Source organism: Acyrthosiphon pisum, chromosome A2 (assembly GCF_005508785.2).
Source record: "Acyrthosiphon pisum isolate AL4f chromosome A2, pea_aphid_22Mar2018_4r6ur, whole genome shotgun sequence".
Classification (NCBI taxonomy): Eukaryota; Metazoa; Arthropoda; class Insecta; order Hemiptera; family Aphididae; genus Acyrthosiphon; species Acyrthosiphon pisum.
In genome coordinates this window covers 58,043,533-58,071,148 of record NC_042495.1, presented here as the reverse complement: position 1 = coordinate 58,071,148, position 27,616 = coordinate 58,043,533, and the positions used below count along the sequence as shown (strand labels likewise).

The 27,616-nt window shown below is 29.2% G+C and overlaps 3 protein-coding genes across 6 annotated transcripts in view; 1 reads left to right on the top strand and 2 right to left on the bottom strand.

Annotated features, from left to right (window-relative positions):
• Positions 1-3: 3 nt before the first annotated feature.
• Positions 4-481, bottom strand: LOC115034150. The gene is made up of 2 exons (XM_029489959.1): positions 323-481; positions 4-212 (listed from the first exon to the last, which is right to left on the bottom strand). The coding sequence occupies exons 1-2, from the start codon at positions 426-428 to the stop codon at positions 4-6; spliced, it is 315 nt and encodes a 104-aa protein (XP_029345819.1). The 5' UTR covers positions 429-481.
• Positions 482-2,246: 1,765 nt separating this feature from the next.
• LOC100166251 (probable cytosolic iron-sulfur protein assembly protein Ciao1) lies at positions 2,247-14,787 on the top strand. 2 transcript variants are annotated; one of them, XM_003247859.4, is made up of 7 exons: positions 2,249-2,534; positions 8,910-9,226; positions 12,184-12,292; positions 12,409-12,565; positions 12,657-12,780; positions 13,260-13,398; positions 14,478-14,787. In XM_003247859.4, exons 1-7 carry the CDS (start codon positions 2,471-2,473, stop codon positions 14,741-14,743), a joined length of 1,176 nt encoding a protein of 391 aa, XP_003247907.1. In that variant the 5' UTR covers positions 2,249-2,470; the 3' UTR covers positions 14,744-14,787. The 2 variants fall into 2 exon arrangements, with proteins under 2 accessions (XP_001949187.1, XP_003247907.1); XM_001949152.5 differs by lacking the exons at positions 8,910-9,226; positions 12,184-12,292; positions 12,409-12,565; ... (1 more) ...; positions 13,260-13,398; positions 14,478-14,787 and adding exons at positions 4,118-4,816; positions 4,887-5,497 and having other exon boundaries at positions 2,247-2,534.
• Positions 14,788-18,533: 3,746 nt separating this feature from the next.
• Positions 18,534-27,616, bottom strand: part of LOC100160385 (protein draper) — a 36,065-nt gene continuing 26,982 nt past the window's right edge. For all 3 annotated transcript variants that reach the window (XM_029490436.1, XM_001942517.5, XM_016808424.2), the window contains 8 exons: positions 24,668-24,832; positions 24,255-24,464; positions 23,355-23,507; positions 23,101-23,277; positions 22,865-22,975; positions 21,081-21,296; positions 20,421-20,735; positions 18,534-19,365 (listed from right to left, as the gene is read on the bottom strand). In XM_029490436.1, the coding sequence (XP_029346296.1) occupies positions 19,250-19,365; positions 20,421-20,735; positions 21,081-21,296; positions 22,865-22,975; positions 23,101-23,277; positions 23,355-23,507; positions 24,255-24,464; positions 24,668-24,832 (1,463 nt within the window). In that variant the 3' untranslated portion in view covers positions 18,534-19,249. The remainder of the gene's footprint in view (positions 19,366-20,420; positions 20,736-21,080; positions 21,297-22,864; positions 22,976-23,100; positions 23,278-23,354; positions 23,508-24,254; positions 24,465-24,667; positions 24,833-27,616) is intronic.

Sequence of the window (27,616 nt, the reverse complement as noted above, 5' to 3'; positions counted from 1 at the left end):
TAATTATACCAACAATTGCTTAAATATTTTCAAACTGTTTACCTCAATGGTAGTTCTACTCAACCGAAAATGTGCTTTGAACTCACAATCTGAGAATGACACTACAGTGGTCTCTACAAAGTTTAAAATTTTGCTCTTTGTCTGTCGATAATTAAGGAGTATATCGTCATCATCATCATCATCATCATCAAGTACATTAGATACTAATACATCTAATACAATGAATATATTTATAAAAACATGTTCATAATACCTAAGTTGCATTGATAAAGTAGGTATTGAATTATATTATTATTTTAAAAAAGGTATGCTTATTGCTTACCATGTAGTATTTTTTTTTTATGAGTAAACGCACGTATAATGTTATTTCCGGTTTGATTTTTTGTTAGAACAAAATCTTGAAATATTTGCATTTGCAAGTTATTCATTTTAATATTTTTTAATTTAGTTATTATTTATTCATATAAAAATTCAAAATGTATACAACATGTAAACACGTTATCTGTTATTAGTTTTAATACTAATTAAGTGATAACTAAAATTAAATATGGAGGGGATATTATTGGTATTTATTATTTTGTACCTAAAAATTTCTTGATATACCGGTATAAACTAAAAGATACCGGTGTAATTATTTTTGTATACCGGAATAAATGAACGAATTTCTAGAAAGTATATCACGGTTTTATCCACGATTAAAGATATACTGGTTACCCAACGGCCTATGCTTTGCACAGGCAGAAAACGGCTACGAAACCGCGATATGTTATGGACTGCCTACTAGCACCATCTAGGTGATTAACTTAGGAACTATTTGTCGTCGCGAAATATTCAAAAGGAAAAAAAAAGATTGTAATTAGTAATAATTAGTAATTATTAAATAGGTAATATGGCTAATACCACAAAAAAAAATTTAAAACATATTAGAACAAAAGATAATAAATACAGTAAATAATATTAATGATTAATTATAAATATTTAATAGTTAAAAGTTATACTAAATAAAATAAATAAATTAGCTAAATTAAATAATACAACGTAGGTACTAATATTAGTTATTACATTACAAATTTGAAATTAACAAAAATGTAGAGAAGTAAAGTAGAATGTAAAGTAGAGACTTTATCACTTTCCATTTTTTCTAAAGGATGAAGAAATGGTAATGCCCCTTTTTTTAGTTGCCATCGCTTTAGGCAAACCTAAGAAGTAGAAAGTAATATTTTATATTAACCATATTAATGCTTTATTTTTAAAATAAACTGATTATATTATAGGCTTAAACATGTTCTATATTGATATTTGAATAGGTATTTAAATTAGATAGTCGTTGCACCTCCTCTGGGAGGCTTCTACAGCATGTTTAATCTGCCTTTTTTTTTCTTTTTTTTTTTAACCAATATTTACCATTAATTGTTCTTATTGTTCTCTTTTTTGTAACAAATTGAATAAACTTATAAACCAAAAAAAAAAAAAATTCAATTAAACATAATAGTTTAATGTATATGGGTTTGTTCCTTCACCTGACGTCCATGTATTATTAAAATCTTCTTTATAAAAATGATTTGAACAAACCCGATTTGATTTTTTAAATAATACTTCTAAAGCTACTTCCATTTCTTTTTTTCTTCTTTTATCCTTATTCCTTAGGTATTCCAATTTCCAAATGTTATTTTGGAAATTTCATGTGGTATTTGTATACAACAACTAACAAGTCATTTTGTTGTTTATAGTCTATACTCTATAGACTTATAGTGTCTTAAAGTAGACAAGTACTAATGTGTATATCACGATTAATGATATATCATATATCTTTAATCGTGGTTTTAAATTGTTAATGTATAAAAGTAAGTAGTAATTATAGTACTAAGGTATTTAAGTATATTATATAAATACTTAGTTTTCATAATTAAGAAATTTACGTGGTTAAAATAAGTTGAAGAGACCACTAGATAGTGCTACTAGTCAGTACATTTTCAATCGCGCTTTTCGAGCCGTGTTATCATAGAACAATGTGTTATCATAGACATATTAATAAATATTAAAAAAAATTTAAAAATTTATTAATATGTCTATATAGCCTCGATGTGTGACCAGCACGAACTAAGATATACTAAGGTTCTTGGTGACCAGTATATCTTTAATCGTGGTACTAACTATACTATTAATTATTATCACGAATAAAGATAGTACTATCTATATCTGTGATTATATAGAAATGTGTGATTACATTGTAATCATTACAATTTAGTATTTACATTTTACAAACAAACACGGTCAAACTCGCATGTGTTGTGTAATTATGTGTAATTATATCTCGTATAAGTAGTCGTATTTGTGAAGTGTGAATCACATGACAATTTATATTGTGATTTAAGTGATTTAAATGTTTGGATTAACCTTACTCCTAGGTATAAATTAACTTCATAACGAATTTTTCATATTTCAAGTCTTGTAATTTATTACATTATTTATGATATCAAAATCTCATTTTCGTTGCCTTTTAAACAGACACAGAAGCTTCACTTTTCTTAAAGGTAAATTATAATTATAATTTTTAATTCTTGGACAAATTGTATATTTATACTTATTACTTACCAAATTCTATTAACTAATTTCTGGTTTCTTTAAGAATGTTGCATTTGTTTAAATAACTGCCATATCTCATTAGTGCAATTAAATGGGTGCTATCGTCATTAAGTACTGTTAATACACCTACCATATTATATAGAACTTAAAAAAAATTTGGGATAATTATATTTTTATTTTGTTTTACCTATTATTTTATGATGAATTATATATCTAATCTAAGTAAATGTTGGTAAAATTATATATTTATTTAGTTATACCTAGAATTTGGAAGTTATAAAAGGTGAAATCGGTAAAATATGAAAGAAAAAAATATACATTGTCGTTGCATAGGTACTTACAGTAAAGTTAAGGCCTTAACAAAAATATGACATGATCAAAATATCTTTTTGTTTTGAAAAAATGGCTATTTGCTAAGTTTGATGAAACTTTAGAAAAATAAAATACTTACATTAAATAGTTGAGTATAAAATACATACCTATATAATAAAAGAAAAATCTAAAAATTTGTTAGTAAATACTAATATGCATAAAAGTATAAAACAATTAAGAAACAGAGTACATTATTCTTAAATATATATTTTAAGTTTTTGTTTTTAAATTCTTCATTGTTTAGAACAAATGTCTAGGTTAGTCTGCTATAAATCGGGAGCATATAGAAATATATGCAACTTTTACAACTTCTGAGCCTTACCTAATTATAAGGTATAACTTATATAAAAATAGAAAGATACCTATGTTTGAAATAAATATATAATTCAACTACCTATATGAATTTATTTAATTTAATATTATCTTTTTTTAAGATTATAAAATGTACAGTGTGGTCGTCGAGGTGGTCGTAGTAAAAATTAAAATATCAATTTAATTATTTTAATAGACATACTAGGGATTATAATTTATAGGTATGGAATATCATTGAGTATATATTATTGTATACCAAATATAATGTACAATATTATATTATACTCAGCGGTAATATACATGAATGAATAATGTAAGAGTATTGGTTTAATATTTTATACCAATATTGAATACTAAATTAAGTATATATTATTAAAGATTTTTAGTTCACATCAAGTAACCCCAAGAAAAAAATATTAACAATATATTATTTAAATATAAATTATTCTTTATAGAATCTTTAACGTATAAGAGGTCCAATCAAGTTCATTTATTATGTGCCCACGAAAAAGCCTTGCTTTTTGAGGGTAGGAGGGGGAGGAATGTCATCATTGAGGCTACATGTTAGTTGCATATCACTGGATTTGAAGTGAAAAATAAAATTGTTAACCACTTAAATTACATTTATAGTTTTCAATGTAAAATTAATTATTTTATGTAGAAGTGTCCAAAGTTTATAATCTTTATTTTATCTGAAATCTAAATGTAAGTGAATTTAATGTAGATATAAGACAAAAGTACAAAACAATAAGTATACATTAATTTATTAGGTCTTAGTTTTTATTATTATTTGAAATTTTTATAAGCGGTCATATTTATTAAATGCTGGTTTAATTTTTATTTACAGAATAATAATTTTCTAAAATGACTGGAAAATTAAAAACTATTTGTTCATTAAAAGGCCATTCTGGTATTGTATGGAATACGTCATGGCATCCAAAAGGACAGATGTTGGCTTCCTGTGGTGAAGATAAAACTATCAGATTGTGGAATTATAAGGATGGTGATAAAAGCACATTAAAGTGTTTGCTAGCTGATGGTCATCAGCGTACTGTCAGGGCAATCGCATGGTCGTATTGTGGTCAAAGTTTAGCATCAGCTAGTTTTGATGCGACTATAGCTATTTGGGATAACAAATCTGGACAGTTTGAATGTAATGCTACTCTGGAAGGTCATGAAAATGAAGTTAAAAGTGTAGCATGGTCAAGATCAGGCTCAATGTTGGCGACGTGTAGTCGTGATAAATCTGTATGGGTATGGGAAGTATGGGAGGATAACGAATACGAGTGTGCAGCAGTCTTAAATGCACATTCACAAGATGTTAAGAAAGTAGTATGGCATCCCCACGAAGATATATTGGCATCCGCTAGTTATGACAACAGCGTTAAGTTGTACATGGAAGATGCAGACAAAGAATGGACTTGTGTGGGTACTTTGAGCTCACACACATCAACTGTCTGGAGTTTAGCCTTTGATAAGACTGGTGATCGACTTGTGACTAGTAGTGATGATCGGACTTTAAAGATATGGCAAAAATATCTTCCAGGTAAAAAAAAGTTATTTCTTTTTTAAAATCATTTTAAACATTGTAAATTTATTTCATAATTTTATTTCAGGTAACCCTGAGGGAATTTCCGTTAAAGATGCAAATTTTGTATACAAATGTGTATGCACAATCAGTGGATTTCACACAAGACCAATTTATGATGTTACTTGGTGCCATTTGACAGATCTAATTGCCACGGCATGTGGTGACAATTCTATAAGAATATTTAAAGAAGAAGATTTATCTGACTGTAATCAACCATCGTTTTCATGCGTTTCACATGTGAGTGAAGCTCATTTACAAGATATCAATTCTGTTCAGTGGAATCCTGTAGTTAAAGGAGTTTTAGCATCTTGCAGTGATGATGGATTAGTAAAAATTTGGAAAATGGAATCAACATAAGGCTATCACAAAAACATTTAACTTTGTTTAATACTTTAATCCATGTATTGTTATTATATCACTGTATTGTATAGAAATTATAATATTAATTTAAAATATATTTTAAATGGGATGATTATTTAGAAATTAAAGCTAAGCATATGAAATTATGCATTAACATAATTACTGTGTGATAAAGTTTGTTAATAAGAAACCATTACAGTTGTATTTTATATTTATTTCAAAAATGATTTGAGAATGAATACAATCCTATTTAAAATACAGTATTAATTTACCGAATAAAAACCTTCCTGCCTTTTTTTTTTGGACTCAGCATAATTTGCCTGTCACATTTGAACAAACTAAGAAGTATAATTCCAGTTGATGTAACATTAATAATTTAACCAATTGTGTAATTATCTATTTGGCTATTTAATGTATTATAATAAAATTATGGAGTTCACCTCACTAGCTTAGGCTAACACAGAATGAGTAGTAGGTATACAATAAATTAAGATACACAAACTTGGCCATTGGAAGAAAATGCAAATATTTGAATTAAAATGGAAACATTTTTGTATGTAATAAAACTAAATAACTGTGGGAGCGTTCTATAACTATTATAGTCCGGGCAACGAAAACTGTCCGGTGACCGTCGCGACTCTAGCGGACATTTCTGGGTTGGCGGGTTAGGCGGGATGGCAGACGGGCGGGCAGGTCACGGGGGTCACCGGCGAGTTTTCATTGCCCGGACTATAGCTTCTATATTATACTTTCTTTTAGGCGTTAAAATATGTAACGGATTGATTGATTTTGTTGAATAATAATGAAAAAAGACATTTACAACACGATCACAACTGTTTAACTTTTTATAGTCCTATTTTGAATATTTGCCTATATATTAGTTTATAATAATATACAATATAATAGGTACTTTAAACACATAAAAACTGTGTCCAAAATATTGGATTTTTTCAATTTCAAATGGTTTTGACTTGTGAGTTTGTGACTTCATTAATATGTAGAACGGGATTTAGTGTGTATACATGTCGTATATTCAATTATTTAGGGTTTTTTTTTTATTTGTATGCAATCCAAGTTAAGATTTTTATAAGAAATGATGGTGTATTATCTTAGGTTTTGAACAGAAAGACGAAGATATTGATTTTTAACACAAACTACCTCATAAGTTATTACCTACTGAAATTAAAAAATGTATGTAAATATAAATTACTAATGCACAAATGTACAATCAAGTATCAATTATAGTGTATACATGACTATCTTAAATCGTGGTGTATACCCATAAACACAATTTTCTTTTATAAACATTCGTCATTGAAGTTCGAATTTGGACGAAATTAAATATTTAAACTAATATTCATAAATTTAGTTATTTTGTTGTTGGATTTGAAACGTTCATGATGCATACTATTATATTTTATATAGGTAGGTACACTCAATTTTGGAATGACATTTTGAAAACATTTAGATTAATTTTATGGTATTTCTTATTTATGCAATGAACCTTTTGTCCTTTTCACACCGTTCCATTTCTATGATAGGTCGGCATTGACTCAAAAGTGAATGATGAATTATACTTGTTGAAGTTTTTTGGCAAAAATTAAATCAACAAACCGTAAATCGTTGTAGGTAGGTACTAATAATAAAATAAATTACCATAACACCAACATAAATATATCGAAAAATATACTTAAATAGAACTATGGGTTGGCAGATCATCTTCTCTCAGAATCGTTTTTCGTATGCAATGATTTATCGTTGAATTTAAATTTAACACATTCATTACCTATAGTGATTTATTGGTACTCGTCTAATATACCACCTAGCACCTACCGTAAAATGGTACCTATCAAAAGACTGTATGTGTGTAGTATCATAGAACAATATAGGCAGTATGCTATACCTACCGTAGTTATTTTTATTTTATTTAATTTTATTGCGGGAAAGTACATTTGAGTCATTACGATAAATAACATAATATTATAATAATTGTACAAACTTATAGCTTAATAGCCATTAATCATTATGATAGCTGATCCACTAAGACCCATGATAACTTACTTTTAGATATATTATTTTAGTCTATGTTGTGTCTGTGTTGTGTTCTGGTATGTGTCCTAATCGTTGCGAGTTTTACTTTTTATTTCTTTATTTTAAAATAAACAAAAATCAATAAATCAATGTGCTATTTGTACGGGCATATAATATGTAATGAGGAAACATGTGTAAATTATCTTCAAAAGATAAACTTGCTCCCAGAACTTGGTAGTTGTTCCAAATTAAAAAATAATGTTACCTATTTGAGGTGGCACGATGAAAGAATATCAAACAAATAATCATAAAAGGGACTCAAATGGTGATTTATTAAAAACTACTTATTTACAATGTCAGAAAAAAGGTTGCCAAACTTACCACTCTTTAAGAAAAAACTTCTTTTTTTTACATATTACGATACAAATGTTAAAAGTAATAGTGGTTTAGCATTAAATGAAATTGTTGAATTAGTTTGGTATTGAGTGTATCAAATACCAGTTTCAATGACCGAAAAATGTACAACAAAAACACAATTATTGTAGATTGAAATAATCTCTGTAGAGATGTAGCAGTTGCAATGTTTGATAAACGTAAAAAAAAATGGGTGGTCCAGGACAAATTGTTCAAATTTTCGAGTCACTATTTCAAGGCTAGCGTAAATAAAAAATAGGACGATTGAGGAATGGGGAGATATAATTCCAAATGTAGATGACAATGTACCTATCAAGTGATGCTGACGATATCGATGATGATCATTCAACTCAAAAAAATTACGGTAATCCCATTCAAGGTCCATGGATTTTTGGTATGTGTTGTAAAACTGTTGATGGGGTTCTAGAACGAAGATTTTTTAAAGTGAATAAAAGAGATAATAAGGCACTTTATTACCAATAATACAAAATGAAATAGAACTAGCTTCAATTATTTATTCAGATCAATGGCGAGCATATAGTACCTTAAAAGATATAGCTTATCATCATGAAACCGTCAATTATTCTGAGTTTTTTGTCGATTCCCACAACGGGCACACAAAAAAAAACGATCGAGTGTATATGGAGACATATGTCAAAACTAAATAGGAATTAAAACCCGAGGAGCAACAGATTTGTTAGACCGACAATTAAAAGAAGTATGGTGGCGGAAAAATAATACGCAACGAGACTTATTGGAAGTTTTCTGGGATAGATGTAAAAATAATATATAATGTATAATAATATATAATTACGTATAGAAATATTATAAAGTACTTGACATCGATAAATTAATAAATTGTTATTAATATTGTTGTTAATTTGTTATTAATCAATAATCAGTAAACGTTTTTTGGTAGGTATCATTTTACGGTAGGTACCATACTACACCAACGAAGTAGCGGTAGGTAGCATATTAGACAAGTACCGAAATATTTTATGAGTGTAAGACGATGTACAATCAACACATACTGTACATCAGAGTGGTTAGATACCTACTTCCCCTTTTTTTATATTCTGAGCGGAGCGATGAATGCATTTTGTAATTGAATCGGAGGATTATAATACATATATGTATATATATATATATAATATTATACCCAATGTCAATGATTGAGGATCGGAACGCATTTGTATTGCGTTGAAATAAAATACAATTTTTTTTAATAATACATTTTTTACAGCAACCACGACACGTACCGGAAGTCATCCGTGGACTGTACATCCTTATTGCATTACCGGCCAACGGAACATGGCGACACTGTCGGAAGTCATCTCGACGTTGAAGAAGATGGCGCCGCTGTCCCTGGCAGAGTCTTGGGACAATGTCGGTTTGTTGGTGGAACCGGACGTCCAGACATCTGTCAGCCGCGTTTTCCTCACCAACGATCTGACCGAGGACGTGCTGGAGGAAGCCGTGAGCGTTGACGCCAATCTCATCGTGTCCTACCATCCGCCGGTGTTCGCTCCGTTTAAAAGAATTACTTCGGACGCCTGGAAGGTACCAATAAACATGGATTTTAATATTTTACATGGCATACGAACGCTAGATTAGTAAAAACATGAATGTGGAAATATCGCGTACGCTATTTTAATAAAAAGTTTTTCGTCTTGGTAGTTGTTACAATATTGAATACTTAAGAATTCAAAGTTTTTTTTAACGTTTTGTCTGAAATTGTTTACTTTTTAATATTTTATCTAATGAACCTGATACGCGGATACCCGTCCAAACACACTCACTTCGCTTATTTTTATGTAGGGGACTAGATACCGCTGTGATACAAATAACATACTGTAGGTACGTGGTGCAGAAATGTACCACAGTTTATATTGTTTATAAACATGTTTAAGGTACTCGCACTAAGGCAGTGGCGGTGACATAATTTCTGAAAGGGGTGGGATCAAACAAAAAATGGCAGCTAAATGGGAGGGGAAAATTGAAGAATCCCATACGGCCATACCCTCTCAAAACTTTTTACTAAGTTAATAAAAAGCCAAGGGGGGGGTCTTACCTCCACGTCACCCCTTGTCTACGTCACTGTGTTAAGGACTGAGGGTGGTTTGCATCTCACACGGGGAACGGAAAATTGTCTGAGAGAAAAAAGTCTCAGGGCAAAAACAGTTCATAAAACTAATGTAATATACTATTTGGAACATTTAAAATAAAACTGATATTATTATATTAAATAAAATTGAACTTAAAGATTTTTAAAAAGCTATAGCTCAAAATATTAAGTTACAGCGATAATAATTTAGGTAGGTGTAACTGTAGGTTTTTTTATAATTATGAAATACTTTTTTTTCTATTCTTTATAAATGTTCCTGGCAAGTCAATTAACTTATATATATATATATTTATATACAAGGTGTATCTTATGTACGTGGGGATTTTCAACGATTATGGATAGATGACATAGAATTTCGTTAAAACGAAAAAAGACGTGTTTCTTTATTTTTAACAGGCAATTTTTTTTATAATAATTTCAAAATTTTTAAACACGCAGGTGTACCAATATCAAAATCAACTTTATTTTTTCATATGGTAACTACTATATTTTTAATGAATTCTGGTAAAGCTTTTTTTCTGAAAATTTTGATAATCAAATCATCAATTTTGGTTCGCTAGTTTATTAACTATGGTCCTCTAAAGCTTAGTAAAATATACATTAGTACCTACTTTTAATTGAAAATTGAAATAAATTATATAGGTTTAATTTACTAGGAGCTAAATATTTTTTTCTTATAACTAACTTTTATATAACTTGAAATTTGAACCATATAGGTTAGGTTAGTAGGTATCGCATGCAAAGTATGAATTCAGCAGTTGAAATTCTTTAAGAATTATTTAATAACCGTGACTTATAATAAACTATTTGCAAGATATTTAGATAAATAGTCAATCTCAATATAGGTTTGTACTTAACTTAGGCATACTTTTAATGTGAGTTAATTACAGATTTCCAATATTATTAAAACAATAATCAAATACCATTAGATATTACCTTAGTTCTCTTAGGCCTTAGCCACCTAATAAATAATTCAAATTAATGCTATTGTAAGAAAAGTATGGTAGGAATTCATGATAGGAAAAATACGAAATGAAATGTAAATGTCCAAAACTAAAAAATAAGAATGGTTATGAATTTCAACTCCTAAATTCATACTTTGCATGCGATACCTACCATATAGGTATCCTATATGGCTATATGGTTCAATTTTCAATTTTATCCCACTACACTAGGTAGAAGAGCACCATAAAACATTGCAATTTTTCATTAACGTCAACAATCGAATACTATTTACCAATTTACCATTATTACTTTAGCCACCTAATAAAGAATCCAAATTTATGATATTGTAAGAAAAGTAACTGTGAAGTAATTAATTACGATTACCAATAATAATAATAATACTGATTTTGATGATTGCATGTTAAAATAAAAATAATGCACTATTTTTGCCAACAATTTTGTTTATGTTTTTTTTTCTTTTGAGAGTGTCGTTAGATCACCGATTAAACTATTTAAGTGAATTTAAGGTAGCCATAAGAAAAAAATATTTAGCTCTTGTAAATTAAACCTATACCAATTATTTCAATTAAAAGTATTAATGCATATTTGACTAAACTTTAGAGGACAATATTTAATAAACTAGCGAACCAAAATTGATGATTTGACTATCAAAATTCTTAGAAAAAAAAGTTTTACCAGAATCCATTAAAAATATAGTAGTTGCCATTTGAAAAAATAAAGTTGACTTTGCTATTGGTACACCTGCGTGTTATATGATTGGATAATTATTAAATATTGTTTTTAGATAACAGACATTTTTCCGAGACTTTTTTCTACCTACATACTTAAATAATCATTTTATAGGTACATTTATTATAATTTGCAACCATTTATTTAATTAACCGTTCATTAATTCGAAGTTTAAAAGTTTAATAGGTGGGTTAGGTTTGGTTAGCTAATTTTAGTTTAAATGAGTCAAACTTAAATTAAAATTTTTGCTACACATAAAAATTAATTCAGAACATTAATAAAATAAATTATTAATCAGAACTTTATTATTTATCACATTCAATACAAATTAAATATTTTAAAATAGGAATATTATATTATATCGAAGAAACCGTCATTGATATAACAAAATCGCATTTTAATATTGGTATGTTATTTTTACAATACAACAAAATTATAATATACTAGCGAAAAAAATCCAAAATTATTTTGAAAATCTTAAGTTATAAATTGCACAAAACATTTTTCATTTATGCCGTTATAAGAAGTTGAATGAAATTATTTTGAATACAACTACCTATTGAACTACTAATTGAAAAAAACCGAATCTTATGATATCGACTTGCCATGGAGATATCTAGTGATTCAGAACTTTTGGGATTGGATACATTATTTTATAGGTGCTGTATATTATATGTTTTTTTATGTTCGTTTATAGAGTCGTATCGTAAGTCGTTGTCTTGGCCGAGGAATCGCTGTATATTCCCCTCATACTTCGTGGGACGCTGTAGAAAATGGTTTAACTGATTGGTTGATAAGTTGTTTTGGTAAGAATATAATATTGTGTACCTATAGTATTATATTTTTTTTTTTTGTCTAGTGGTCAAATTTTAGCGTGCGAATTTATATTATAACAAATAAATTGATAAATGTATGTTCATAGACGGTACGGTGTCTACAATACAACCGCTAAAAATAAATCCAGAATTTAGTCACGTTGTGACTTTATCGGCAACACTGAGCGATAATACTCTTTTGGGCGGAAAAGAAATCAGAACCATCGTAGAATCATCAGACTTTCAAGCCGACAAACACTTCAAGTAAATTAGCTATCCAATTTTTAGTGTTCCAATGCTCGTACCTGAGAACTCTGTTATTGATTACTATTTTTCCAAATATTTTTTTTTACAGAATTGTAGGCTATAACGATTCTCAACTTCAACTGTTATGCAATTCGAGTTCTTTAGTGACGCTGAATAAAATTTCCAAGTTTTCAAAACATAACCTTTTTTTTTGCGCCAATAAAAATGAACCGGTTAGTATGCTTTTATATACGAGGGTTACAATGCGATATGCATTCATTCGTTGGCTTATTTATACACTAAAAACTAAAAATGAAATATATTTGGTAACTATTCATAAAAAACATAAGCTTTTCCTAATGAATTATTAAATTACGCTAAGTAAAATTGATGAAACTATTCATATAACTATTAGAAAAACTTATTTTTGTAGGTGACAGGTACGTTTAAAAAAAATGTATGTTTTTTTTTCATTAAATACTGTACATTCAATAAATTGACTTAAAACCGCAAATTTAAAATATGTATTCTCACCTAAATATAAAATTATTGATTTAATAATTAATTAGCTTTTCTATACATAAACGTTGAGCATATTATACTAAATACTTAGCATATATAATGATTCTTCGGTATAAAAACAACCAAAATAAAAAAATTCTAAATAGTAATAGCGTTTTGTTATTTTTCGTGACGAAATAAATATTTTCAGTTGCCGTCGTGTTCTACGGGCTCCGGCCGTTGTTGTCAATTTAGAAACGGACTGACGATCAATGCTGCCATTGAAAAGATCAAAAGTCATTTGGGCGTCGACAATTTAATGATAGCGCTGGCCAGAGGATCGACATTTGGTATATTACAATATAATTCAATGATTTTATACTTTTTATATTTTATCTAAATACTAGTAGTAACAATCATATACCTGATATATACAAACACAATTCTAGATGTCTGATATGAGAGGGGGGTGGTCTGAATTTATTTTTATAAGATTTATCGAATTTTTCATCCAGATAAGATTTAATAACAATACATATACTTTAGATTATATTCATATTTTACCTGTACATTAAATCGTTCAATTTTTTTTAGGGACTGAAACAATTTATGTTTTTTTTAGCATCTAACTATTCTAACTTTTATGCTACACTATTGCGATACAATTTTACTCATTACCCTAAATTTGGCCTTGACTTAATACTTTAGAGCCTATATACACTGCAGAACTATGGTGGCGCAGGTATATAATTTATGTATTCCAGTAGGGTGGGAACGCAACTGTGTAAAATATATAACTCAGATAGGTCATTTTCTGATACTATATAAGTTGGATAGGAGTTTCTCACTTCCTCTACCTATTTAAATTATTTTTAACCTAACAAATGTCTATTTAAAAATTGCTATATTTGGTATACTTGAAACAACGTTGTTTGGGACTCCCTATTATACATTATATTCGTTAGCGTATTCCATGGTTGCGTCTCAAATGCAAGACGGATAATACTACAGCAATTTATAAAGTACAATATTTTTATATGTTGTATCTGCCGTACCTATAAACAAAACATTTTATATTTAGCGTAAGACTTATAATATAAATGATTTTGACGAATGCCTAAAGTTCAAAGTGATACCTAGTGCTAAATTAAGATGATTAGTTGAAAAATATTTTACAGCGAAGTCCATAATAGCTAATCAAAATTGATAAATGTTAAATGTTAATACAATAAATATTTTATTGAATTATTGGAGGATGATTTTTTTTTACAAAAAATTAAAAAATATTTTTAAAATAAAATATTAAAATGGATATTACCATTATTTAATTGCATTTTTTTTATTGAAGGTTCTAATTTATTATATTTTCATAAATCATAATAATCTATTTTATTATTATAATACGTTTTGTTACCTGCGTGATTTACAGAATCGACGATTGACTCGGCCGCGGCCGTGGCCGGTTCTGGTGCGTCTGTGTTGCGCGGCGTCCACGCCGGTCTGTACTTGACCGGCGAGATGTCTCATCACGACGTGCTGGATGCGGTGCACAACAATGTGACGGTGGTACTGGCCAACCACAGCAACACCGAGCGGAGTTACCTGAACGTGTTTGCCGGCCGACTGCTAGCGGAGATGCCTCAATTGAACGTTCACGTTTCGAAAGTAGACCGAGATCCGTTGGTGTTTGTTTGAATACCATAAATATATATTATATTAAAATATAATCGCACACAATATTTCCGTTTGTTTTTCTTTCGTCTCCTATTTGTTATAATTGGTATCATATTAAATTAATCTGAAAGTTATAAATATAATTTCATTCTCAGCTATATTTTTTTTTTTATGTGCACTTCGTTTCCCGGCAACCAATTATTATTATTATAATAGCTTCAAGACCCATAAAAACCATTTATAAACAAAAATTTCCATCGGAAATATCAAAATCCCTGTTAGAGTACCTCCCGGTGTTGGTCCTCTCCTTTTAAAATTAGCCTATCTTCTGCTCAGAGGAATAATCTATCTATGCATATAAAAATATCTGATCCCGTTTTACGAATTTTACGTATTATGCAGTTAGAGGTAGAATAATTCACCGGTTTAATATTTACCTACTATTATAGACCTGAAAGTAATCTTTATAAATCCAGATTTCATAAACAATGATTTCATTCATATCTATTATTATAATTTTACTAAAACTATATACACAGAATATAACAATATAACAGTACTTATGTATTTTCAGAGCTTCTTTTAGATAGGTGGGTGATTCAAGTTAAGAAAACCAATACAATATTCTTATTTTTAATTATAATATTATGTAAGACCAGTTTAAATAATTAACTTTGGTAGGAATTTTTGTTGCCAAAAAAGCCACCAATTACCAAATAAATATATTATTTGAAATGTAGATCCATCTTTAAATGGCTTAAATAATTAGTTACCATTAGGTACGTATTTTACTATTACTAAATAAGTAGCATTAAATATTCCAAACAATAACCTAAAAATAATTTAAAAAATTGAATTATTAAAATTAACGTTTGCCAAAAAATACGTATTAAGAGGACGTCACACCCGCATGTGTTGTCTCCATCTTACAAATGTACAACATAGCAAAAACTGTTTTGCGCGGGACATTTTTTCTCGCACCATATTTGCTGTAGTCTGTGTAGAACTACCAAATTTTCACAACACGTAATGAAGAACTTTATCTGTGCAACTGCGTGCTTTTTTTTAATAACACTATCCAATCATTTTTTATAAGCAAAAGAAAAAAAAGAAAAAAACGAAATGTTTAGAAGCGAATACATTTTTATTGTATTTATGTTATCTAAAATATAGGCACGCTGTTGCTTAAATAATTGTCTGCATAAAAATTTTGAAGCCTCTACTGCAAACACTGCAGAAAGATAAAAGTTGTCCCGCAACAATTTTTGCTATGCTGTACATTTGTAAGACGGAGACAACACATGCGGGTGTGACGTCCTCTTAAGACCCGTAATAATTGTATAGGTAAAATTAAAAAGTGTAAAAAATGTAGTAATTGAGAATTGGAAACAAAATGCGCAGTCGGTGAGTTGATTCCCGAGACCCTACTTTATGTATAAGTTGATTCCCGGGTCATTATGTCACAGTATAGTAGCAATCTTATTACCAGATAACAATTTTTAAAAACAATGTGTTATACATTTTTACCAAATAACTAGATTTTTTAATGATAATTGTTTACCTACTAAATTTTTTTACTAATAATTTAAAAAAAAAATTTAATGATTTTCAAAATATGAAAAAACTAAAAAGAACAACATTTTTGAGAAACTTGTCAGAAAACCTCATCGTAGTGTTTCTTGGGTTGGGCTAATAGGCTGAATATTTGACTAAATATTGAAAATAATATATAATGACCCGGGAATCAACTCAACGGTATCAGTAGGAACAGGTAAATAAATAGGTACCCGGGAATCAACTCGTACGCAGCCATAAAATAGACCCCCTATATTATAGCTATAACACCTATGCGCGTTTTGATGGTTGTCCATGAGATATTGTATGTAATAAATAATAGTGTATACTTTTTCTGAACCTATTTTTAAAAAAATATCAAAATCTGCAACATTATTGTATACATGTGTAGATGAGTACGAATTCGGAATTATATTATATTCTAATATATAACTGTAAAATATTTAATAGGTACTTATATCTAGTGTGTAGTATCTAGTGTCTAGTGTGTTGTAGAGTGTAGACTATGCCAAAAATCTTTGTAAATAGGTACTTTAATGATTAAAACGAGGTGTACCTATATAAAATATAAACATAAATAATATTATATCGCTCTACCTAATACAAATTACAAAGTTCTAATAAGTAGTTTCTGAGTTATTAAAATGTTCATACCAAGGATAATAATCCTTATTCCTTAAATATGGTTTTACAATAATATAAGCTATATGCAATATTAGATGTAATATTTATTATGCTTCGATCATTTTTACCAATTATTGATATTGATAGATCTAAGATCAATAGTAATGACTAACATATTCAAATCATCTAAGGCCCCAAATCTACTAGACCTATTATTGGCTATTACCACAGGGCATAGTCTATGCCGGCATGCCGCAAAGACATATTATTATCCTTAGTAACTTTACCTTGTTCTGTTGTAGCTATTTTCGACTTTTTTTTTTCTTGAGTTTCAATTAGAATTTTAATAACAACATATTATATTGCTAAATGGTTTGAATATAAACAGATTGTTGTATTCAAATTATCGTTTGATTAAATTTGGCAACGTTGAAAAAAAAATTAAATATCAAGCGTTCTCAATCATGATCCAAAAAAAAATACAAACAAACAAACATCACTTTAACCTATAATAGGTATTTATACAATTTAATAAAGTTCATATTTCATCGTTTAAAGAACGTAAATCTTAATATTTGTTATTTACTCATCGACAAGCGCAATAGGTATTAATAATGCCGTAACGGCCAATGGCCACTCACGGTTCCTACGCCAACCGTCTGAAATTGTCTGTACCTATCTACCTTATATAAATAACCAGTGTATAGGTAAATGGCGTCCCCCCGCACAGTAATATACATAGTAAATTACGACTCGGGACATTAAATTTAAAAAAAAACATGGATACCTAAAAGTTTAACAAGGAAATATGTTATAGGTATAATAACATATTTATTAGCGAAGACAACAAACAAAAAGTAAAAAAAAATATGGAATAAAAAACAGTCATAAGCATACAAGAAATAATGTAACGATCTTTAATGTAACAAAGGTTGTAATATAATATTAATATAGGGATCCCATATTTTATTTTGCTTAAACAAGGACAAACATTTTTTGTGTAATTCTTATGGAATAAACATACCAATTCTCCTTGGTCAACCACCAGTAATAATACAACACTATTGTATATTACAATATTATAAGACAATTTAATACTCACAATGGTCAGCACTTTACAGCATATGTTTGGAATTCAAAAACTAACTCAACATTACAAATTTGAATGAATATCCGATAAAATTATTAATTAGAGATGTGATAGCAAAAATTGTTGTGGGAAACAGGAAAACAGTGAACATATTTATCAATAACTGTCGTCACCAAGCTAGGAAAATAATTGTAAAATAGATTAAGCCAGTGATTCAAGCAATTAACTTGATTGTATAATTATTTATCAAAACAATATTGTTTTTCTATTAAAAATGTTAAGTAAAAAAGTAAAAGACAAAATGTTAACATAAATTATTGAAGTTTGATTCCGGGACAAAAAAAACTGGCCGTCTCAAAACACATCATTGGGACAATGTGACACTATACTCAAAACCAGTACTACGGCTGTACAGTTCCGATCAAACCAGGATGTATGGCAAACCATATTACTATATTAGTATAAGAAAATTCTTATGATCTCTTTCTTATGTTCTTAATGATTTACATTTCACAAAAATCATAGTAAAGATAAATGCACGTTTATTCATCAAATATATAGGTACAATTATAGTAGGTAAATGTTTAAATAAAATCAATTACATTTAACAGAACAAAATATAAATAGGTCAAACTTAACTCATGACCTATATTAATCATTAATCACAAACAAATAAAATATGAGCTCCTTAATATAATATCTAAGTAAAAAAGAAATGAAGTAAAACTTATTGTAGATAGTACCTACAAAAAGTAAGATTATATGAATTGTTCGTTTAATTACACATGAAATAAAAATAATAATAATGTATACAACGTGAGATGCTAAATATAACACTCCAAAATAATATATAATTATATTTATGGAAAACTTTTTATAAAATGTCCTAGATTTAATATTAAATCATTTTTAGTAATGTTTGTTTATTTTCAGTTGTAAAGACAAATTTTAGAAGTCTATCAATAATGGACTACGCAAGTATATTAATAAAATATCACAGAGCGCCTCAATAATAAAATATATCAATTTGGTATAAAACAAAATTATTTAGTATAATATAATATGATTAGGTACTATTTAAATAAAATGTAGGTAAATAAAAAGCAATACAAATATATAAATAATAAAAAAAAAGAAGAGATTAATGTTGATAACTAAAGTCAAATTAGTATTGTCTGAAGACAGTTACTTAGGACTTCATGAACAATTCGGCAAGTCTTATAATATTATAATTTGTTTTATTCAACATTTAAATTCTTTTTGCTTTCAGCCTTTAAACTTGTCGACATCCGTTGGTAATGAGGCTTCCATGTACCGTTAGGTCGCTGATAGTCCAAATGGTCGTATTCTTGTTCTATATAACAAATGTTTAAAATTAATGTTAACATATAAATTAATAATCACACAAGAATCATTATCTGTTCATATTTTATAACAATGTTAATAATAATGTGAAATTTATAATTGAACAGAAATTTCAATAGTTAATAAGAAAATACCTAACATATTTTATTATTTTTGAAGAGTTATTAAGATGTTACAATATTCAATCATATTATAAAAGTTAGTAAGTTGTAACGGATAGTAACCGTTTACTCACAACACATAAATATCATTATATATGAATAGTTAAAATTAGGAATAAGCAAGTGGGTAAATGACCTCCTTAAACAATTTGGCAATAGTCAAATTGCAAATATGCAAATACAATAGAAAGCTAAAGGGTTAATCATGTAGTCAAAATAACCGAGTGCTTAATCGTGATCCATATTAAAACACAAAACACGTATCAGTTGACAGGATATGGGGATTGCCAAAGCCACGAGTAGATATACAATATATGTATATGTACGCAATTATAGACCAGGATGTGGTAACTGATAAGAATTTAGTAAATTCGCAAAAGAGATGACTCTCTGCACGACAACACAGATAATAAATTAGCTATCAGAACATTATGGCGAATACTCAGATTAGATTAGAAATATTGCAAGTGCGTGGGCTGAGACGATGGTCACACGGACCACATCCGTTAGAGAAGAGATAGCATATCGATAGGCAGGGGGAGCAGGGACCCGAATATAAAAGGGAGCCTGAAACAGCCTGTATTCAGACGTGTCTACTCCAGAGCACAACAAGCACCTTCACGTCACTCTGTGTAGTAACTTGTTATTTGGACTTAGACAAAATTACTGAAGAACATTTTAATAATCTACAAAGTATCTTTTCATCTGTCTACATTTATTTATAAACTACCCTGTCAACATCTTCATCATCAACAAAAGTGATCTTGCTTCCTACAAAATCATAATATACTCGTGGTCAACGGCTATCAGAATATTACTCTGACCGCCCCAAGCTACGAGAATATTACAAAGTTATTATCTTTTAGATTCAATAATATCTCACCTGCTGCAGCTAATTTTTTGTCTTCAATTTCATCATACAAATTTTCTGATTTTAAATCATCTAAACTGTGATAGATGTTAGGGTTGTTTAAATCAGCTTCCATATTTTTGAAAGATGAAGCGCTAGTTGATGGCATACCATAACTATCACTGTCATCCATCAATGATGACGAGCAACCAGCTTTCACCAAATTATTAGGCTTAGACAAATTGTTTTTAATTTGACAGTTGTTCAATGTTTGGTGTTCACTAACCATTCCTACTGTTGTGCTAGTCTGTCCAAAAGAATATACAGGATTGTCAAAATGGAATCGATCTGAAATTATATTAAAATCATTAAATGGTAATTTTATTCAGTTATATGTTACATATTATTATCAATTATAAAATATATTTTCATTTACTATTTATTTATACTTAAAGTGTTAACAAATTTTAAAATATAACACTTCATAGTATAAAATATATTTTTAACTTAAGCATAAACCAAGAGTCAAGATCACGAATAGTAATACATAAAAGTCACAAAGTAGTCCACAATGGTCATTTCAGACTCATTTGTATTATATTATATTAATTTAATAAAATAAATATTATTTTATTCATTAAATTTATTATGTTTATTATTTATATTTATTTATTATAAGAAAAATATATTTACCTTGATTTAAGCTAAGTGGATCGGCTCCATATTGGACATGTGCATGTATGACATTTTTGAGACCAGCAACACGATTGCGGTAGTATAAGAACAACATAATAAATGCAGCTATTACCAAAATAGCAACAAACATTCCAGCAAAAGCACCTGAAGAGCTCTTTTCAGTTTCCAATGTACCAACTTGTCGGTCAGTTAACGGCTCATCACAGTTCTCACCTAGACCATTTGTTATTTTAAAAAATATCCAATATATTACAATAAACAATGCTATTATATTAACTGAAAAGCAATAAGTAATAAATATTATTTAAAAAATCAAGTTGATTATGGAAACAATAATTGTAGGCACTAGGCACTAGGCACCTATAAGGTTTGTCTTACAATCTACAATTAACAATATTTAAGGGGGCTGGAGCCAAAAACATAGCTCACAACTTCAATCATTACACCTAATATAATGTTCTGATATTAATTTTGAATGTAGATTTGAATTTGTCACTAAATTATCTACGCTTTGACAATTTAATTTTTCTGATTTTTATTTTTTTTACTTAGAAATTTACTAACAAATAAGATAAGCATAGATCATATTCATAATTCAAATTTAAACACATTGATATAGAATATGAAAAATGTACAAAAGTTAAAGCATAGTTAATTTAGAGGAGAATTAAAATCTGCTTTCAACATTTAAATCGGAACATCCTACTGTGCATAATGATTGAAGTCACTAACAGTATTTTTTGAAAAAAAAATGTTTTGTAATTTTATAAAATAATATGTTGTGACATGTACATGTGCATGCGCATAGGTAAAATGACAGACGTACATATCTGGTCACTATGATGCCCCTATATAACGTGATTAGTACTACAAATTACACACACTGATGTTCATTTCCGTTCAACACATTCACAAGACCCATGTAACTTGAAATATAAAATGCCTAGTTTTTACTCCTTAGAATTGATTATGCTCCAGCCCCTTTAATTTTTTTTTATTTTTAATTGGTAGCAATACTTGTTTCAAATTGAATTACAATTTTTCTTTTTTATACTTATTAATAATATCATAATATTTTTATATCACAATTATTCTACATATCTACCCATAATTAAAAGTTCAAACATCAAGAATTTAGAACAGATACCAACATGCATAGCTATGTAGGGTGATAGAATATATTGGAAGAGCTCTGAAACTCCACTATAAATTTTCAATATGCCATATTTCATAATGGGCTCTGCCAGTGGCAGACTGCCACCTTCCAACAATTTATGTTACTGACATGCATTTTTCAAAAAAAAATTGTGCATATATACCTTAAATATTTTCAAATTGCTATAATAACAACTTATGAGGAACCTTGTTATATAATATTTTCTAACTTTTTGAGGGTGAAAACATTTTTATCAACATTTAGAGAATAAAAAACGAAATAAATGACTAAAATGGCTCAATAAGTATTATTTTATTAGTAGGTATTATAAAAAAACCTATGAATTATTTAATCGATTAGAGAAATAGATTGGAAAGTAAAAATATGAAATTAAAATGGGCAAATAAATCATGACAATTGAGACAACTGTGCCTATAATAACTGATACAATTTAAGCATATCCAATGATTTGATAATATAATATATTATGCCTAACCTAAAAAAATTAACTTAAAGTAAATCATAATATTAAATGTGTTATTAAGTACAATACACAATAAATATCTTTAAAAATTAGATATGAACAGTGATGCATTTATTATAGATAGGTAGATTGTAGAGTTACCTGTGTAACCGTGTCTGCATACACAACCGTCGACTGCATGACAGATAAATTTTTCACTAGGACAGTTGCACATAGACATGCAGTGATCGCCATAATATTGATCAGGACAAACTATAAAAATCGTAGACAATTTGTCAGTTTTTAAATGCTTAACGATAGTTGAGTAGACTTATTAGAGCCCAGCGTTTCTCCAATTATTGGCTTCGAATTGAAACAATATTATATAGTATACTGACCTTCGGAACACGTAGGGCCGGTGAATCCTGGTTTACAGTGGCAAACTCCATCAATGGCACGGCAAGAACCGCCGTTTTGACATTTACATGGGAGCCCACAATTGATACCGTATGTGCCGGGCGGACATGCTTTCGTGCAGTTGGAACCAGTCCAGCCCGGATAACAGTGGCAAGCGCCTGGAGATACAGAAGGAAAACAAGTGTGCAATTTACTTTTACGTACCCCTTAAACCAGCAATAAAAGTCATCCTTACCGGTGACGTGATGGCAATCTCCGTATCCGCAGTCGCACTTCTTCAGACATCCCTGTCCGTATGACTTGGCTGGACAAGCGTGCTGGCATATAGGTCCGATGTAACCGGGTCGGCATTCAAACTTTCCGGTCACATGGTCGCACGACAAGTTATCTGTGGAAACGGTAAGTGAAACTTTAGTAAAACTGTAGAAGTACAAAGTAAGGACTACTAAACGGGGTACAGCGGTGATTTTAAATTAATTGTCTTCATGATTCTTCTAAGACTTATAATCAATGATAATATTAAATGAAAATATACATTTTATATTAAACGTATGATGTAAGTAAAATAAATCAATTAAAAAATGTATTATGTTTCCACCAATTTTAACTCTAATATAAACTAAGTATCAAAGTTCAAAGTTCCTTTTTAGTTTATAATCGTTCTGAAAAGTACCTTATTATGCCTTCCGGCTAGCTCGGAGGGCTAGTACCTACCTTATAATATGTTTATTTAGCTATGTACGCCTATGGCACCTATTAATCAGCTGTGCTGTGCTATGCTATTGTTCTATGGCTATAGCATATAGTCTACCTATATTATACTACACATAACATTGACAACGTATGGTATCTCGTATTAGCAAGTGTTTATCAATTTGTACCGTGAATACAAAATTATCGCAATTAGAATGTAAAAAAAAAATAAAATAAATAAAATGTATTTATATGAAAAAGCTGCAAATTAATAGAGATTAAATGAAATACACTTCGTATATTATTAATGTATAAGATACATAAGTAGGTTCCTATTTCCATAAATCATTTAAAAAAAGCCATTTAGTTTTAAGCCCGAACCATGTGTTATATTATCTAGGTAATATAGATAGATTAATTAGAAACAGAAAAAAAGACATACCATCGGAATGTCTTTCCGGACACTCCTCTTTGCACCCGAAACCATACTTGCTCGGCTTGCACGGCAGATCACACTTAAGCCCTTCCCAGCCACGAGTGCATGTGCACTTGGCCGTCTTCTGGTCGCACGAACTGTCGTTGTGACAATCGCATTCGTTCTGACAATCCTCACCGTAAGTGCCGCGCGGGCAGAGTGTCTCACAATGTACACCTGAAAACCCGAAAACAATTAATTCAACAATAAGCCTGAACTCGTACAATGGACGTGCAGACTGCAGTTATATAATATAACACGGGCTGCCGAGAATTGTGCAGTATGTATATTGTATATAGACACGGCCGCAAAAATATATTGTTAATTGTTATGCATTTCAGCTGTATAACGTAAAATGCAATAAGTATGACATCGTTTACCGTTCCAGCCTTCGATGCATTTGCATTCACCAGTCACCGGGTTGCACGACGCCGTATTTTCCCAGTTGCACTCGCAAGTCTGCTTACAGTCTCTGCCATAAGTCTCGGGCGGACAAGCCGAGTTGCAGTTATCACCAGTAAAACCCGGTTGGCAAGTGCAGGCACCTGAAACAATATACGATCGATTAAATACAACAGACAACTATAATTATAATTTATTATTACTATATAGTCAATAGGCACCGTAGACTTAAGAAGCCCCGCGCATATAATATGTTCAATATACATAACTGATCAACTATTATATCACTAAAAGGTAGAGGATATAATAATTATTTTGCGCCCTTCTTCCATAATCATATAAATATACTAACCCATATAATATAATGTTATAACACAATATTTTTTAAATCCACTAAAAATCTTTCAAACTCATAAAAAACTGCTCAAATCAAAAAATAACAATCAATACAAACAAAGATAAAATACTATTTCAAAAATATTTTAATAAATAAGTCAGGTGTTTATTGAGAACCCAAATCATATAAAATCTTCCGGTTAAGCAAAAATAAATATATTTAAAAACTCAATTGATCACCTATACTCGTATATCCGAATTACTTTCAGATAAGCCTGCCGATATACCTATATCAAATAAGTATTTTTCAAGAGTTATGTGAAAATATACCATCATCATTACTTATATTTTTTATCAATACATAAGAATCCGGAACATTAAAATTACTTCGGTTTAGCGTTTCTTTGTGCTTCTTAGTTTTCAATACTCGTATTTAATTTTTATATTATACGAGTAATTTAGGTACCTATAATATACAATATACATATTATTATGTTTACGAGTTCACTAAGTCTTATTTCTATTTATGATTAAATAGAATAATGTTGATTAATACATGGCTTAACGGCAGTCCATGGAATATAAAGAATATCTATTGGCTATTATTATCGCATTATAAAATAATTAATAAAGCAGTTAAGAATTATCTAATGTCAAAATCCTTTCCACAAAAATACTTGTATTCTTTTAATATTACCTATCGAATTTTGAGAATACATGGAGATTGGAGGTATCGTTATAACGCATCGTCGTTTACTTGCGCCAAAATATCATAGGTATGTCGTTTGCGCATCAATATATCGAATAATTAAATGGTATACACATTTTTGAAAAGATTTAGTTGTACATCAGTACATCACATATTAAAATAACTTTAAATGCCAAATTAAGGCTGAACTTCACAATTTTAAATAAATTGGCTTTTCAATAACATTATATATTAACAGTCGTAACTATAATTACATACACATGTTGCGAAAAAATGTATGGAATAGCTGTGGTTGTGAGCCACTCCAGCCACTCCAGTTGTTTAATCTGATCGTAAAAAAACGTTTATTTTTTTTAATAGAAACTATGACTACTCAATATTTTAAAATTGAATACAATTACCGCGTCAAATTTTAAGCTGATTGTTTGTAATCCAACTTGCATTTTTGGGTAATCCTAATCTCTGCTAATCTTATTATCCGGGATATTCAAATTGCACTTTTTACCTAAATTAGATAGTCGAATTGCACTTTAGTTACAAAAAAAAAGGTAACGTGCCAACAAGGTCGAACTAAATTGGGTTCAAAAAAGTGTTTTCAACAAAAATTAATAATTTTTTATGCTTTTTAATTATTTTTGTATGGCATATGTTGTATGCATTTTATATAATATTATATATATATATTTTTATATTTTAGATAATATTAGGGACAAATAAAACTGTAGATACGTATAAATTTATTTATTACAGGGCTGCAATTCAAATAATGAAATAAAAAAGTGAGAAAAGTGATAAATTTTTTTTTTAGGTGACTAAAAGTGACTATATTTTTTTTTAAGTGATAAAAAGTGACTATTTTTTTCTTAAGAGGACATGATACCCGCATGCGTTGTCTCCGTCCTACAAATGTACAACATAGCAAAAAAACTGTTTTGCCCGGGATAGAACCACTCCCTAAAATTAATATTTAAAATTACCAAAATTCCACAACGCCTAGGGAACAACTTTATCTGTGTCGTAGCGTTTTTATTATTTGGATACCATAAATAAAATTAATGTTATGAGTTTGAGAACATTATGATTTATTTTTGTTTTTTATTAATTTAATTATTAAAAATTATTAGTAAATGCTATAAAAAAAATAAAACTCTACGATACAAATAAAGACCGAGGGAGTGGTTCTATCCCGGGCAAAACAGATTTTTTGGTATGTTGTACATTTGTAAGACGGAGACAACGCATGCGGGTATCACGTCCTCTTAATAAAAAACAATTTCAATAAACTAACAAAAGTTAAAAGATCATTAAAGATCATGAGATTACATAGGACCACAGCCTGCTATAGATACCATAGATAATAAAAATCTATGATAGATACTATCTTTAATTGTGCATAGGACATAATTTTATCAGATTTTTATTGGATATCGTCACGTCCGTGGCCCGTGGGTATCGTGTTTTAATCATAGATAATATACCTATGTCAGTGGCGCAACCAGGATTTGTTCAAGGGGGGGGGGTCCAAAAAATTTATTTAACTACTATTTTTCTGTCCTTTTCCTGAGTATATACATACATTTCATTTCTTAATAAACACAATTTGTCGAGTTTAAGACCAATAAAAAAAAACACACAATTATATTAATTACATTTTAGATTCTGAGTGGAAAGATAAATGTATTAATTTTACAATGAACAATGATGTGTTTTTTTTTTAAATTTTTAAATTTTTTTCTGTGTCTGTCATCACCTTTTAAGACAGTAAAAGTGCTTGGATTTTCTTCAACAGTTTCTTTTCTAATAGAAAGTGAATCTAGTTGGTACTTTGGGGGGTCAAAAGTAAAAATTTCCCAGTAGTTTTCAAAAGCGCCGTGAAAACAAA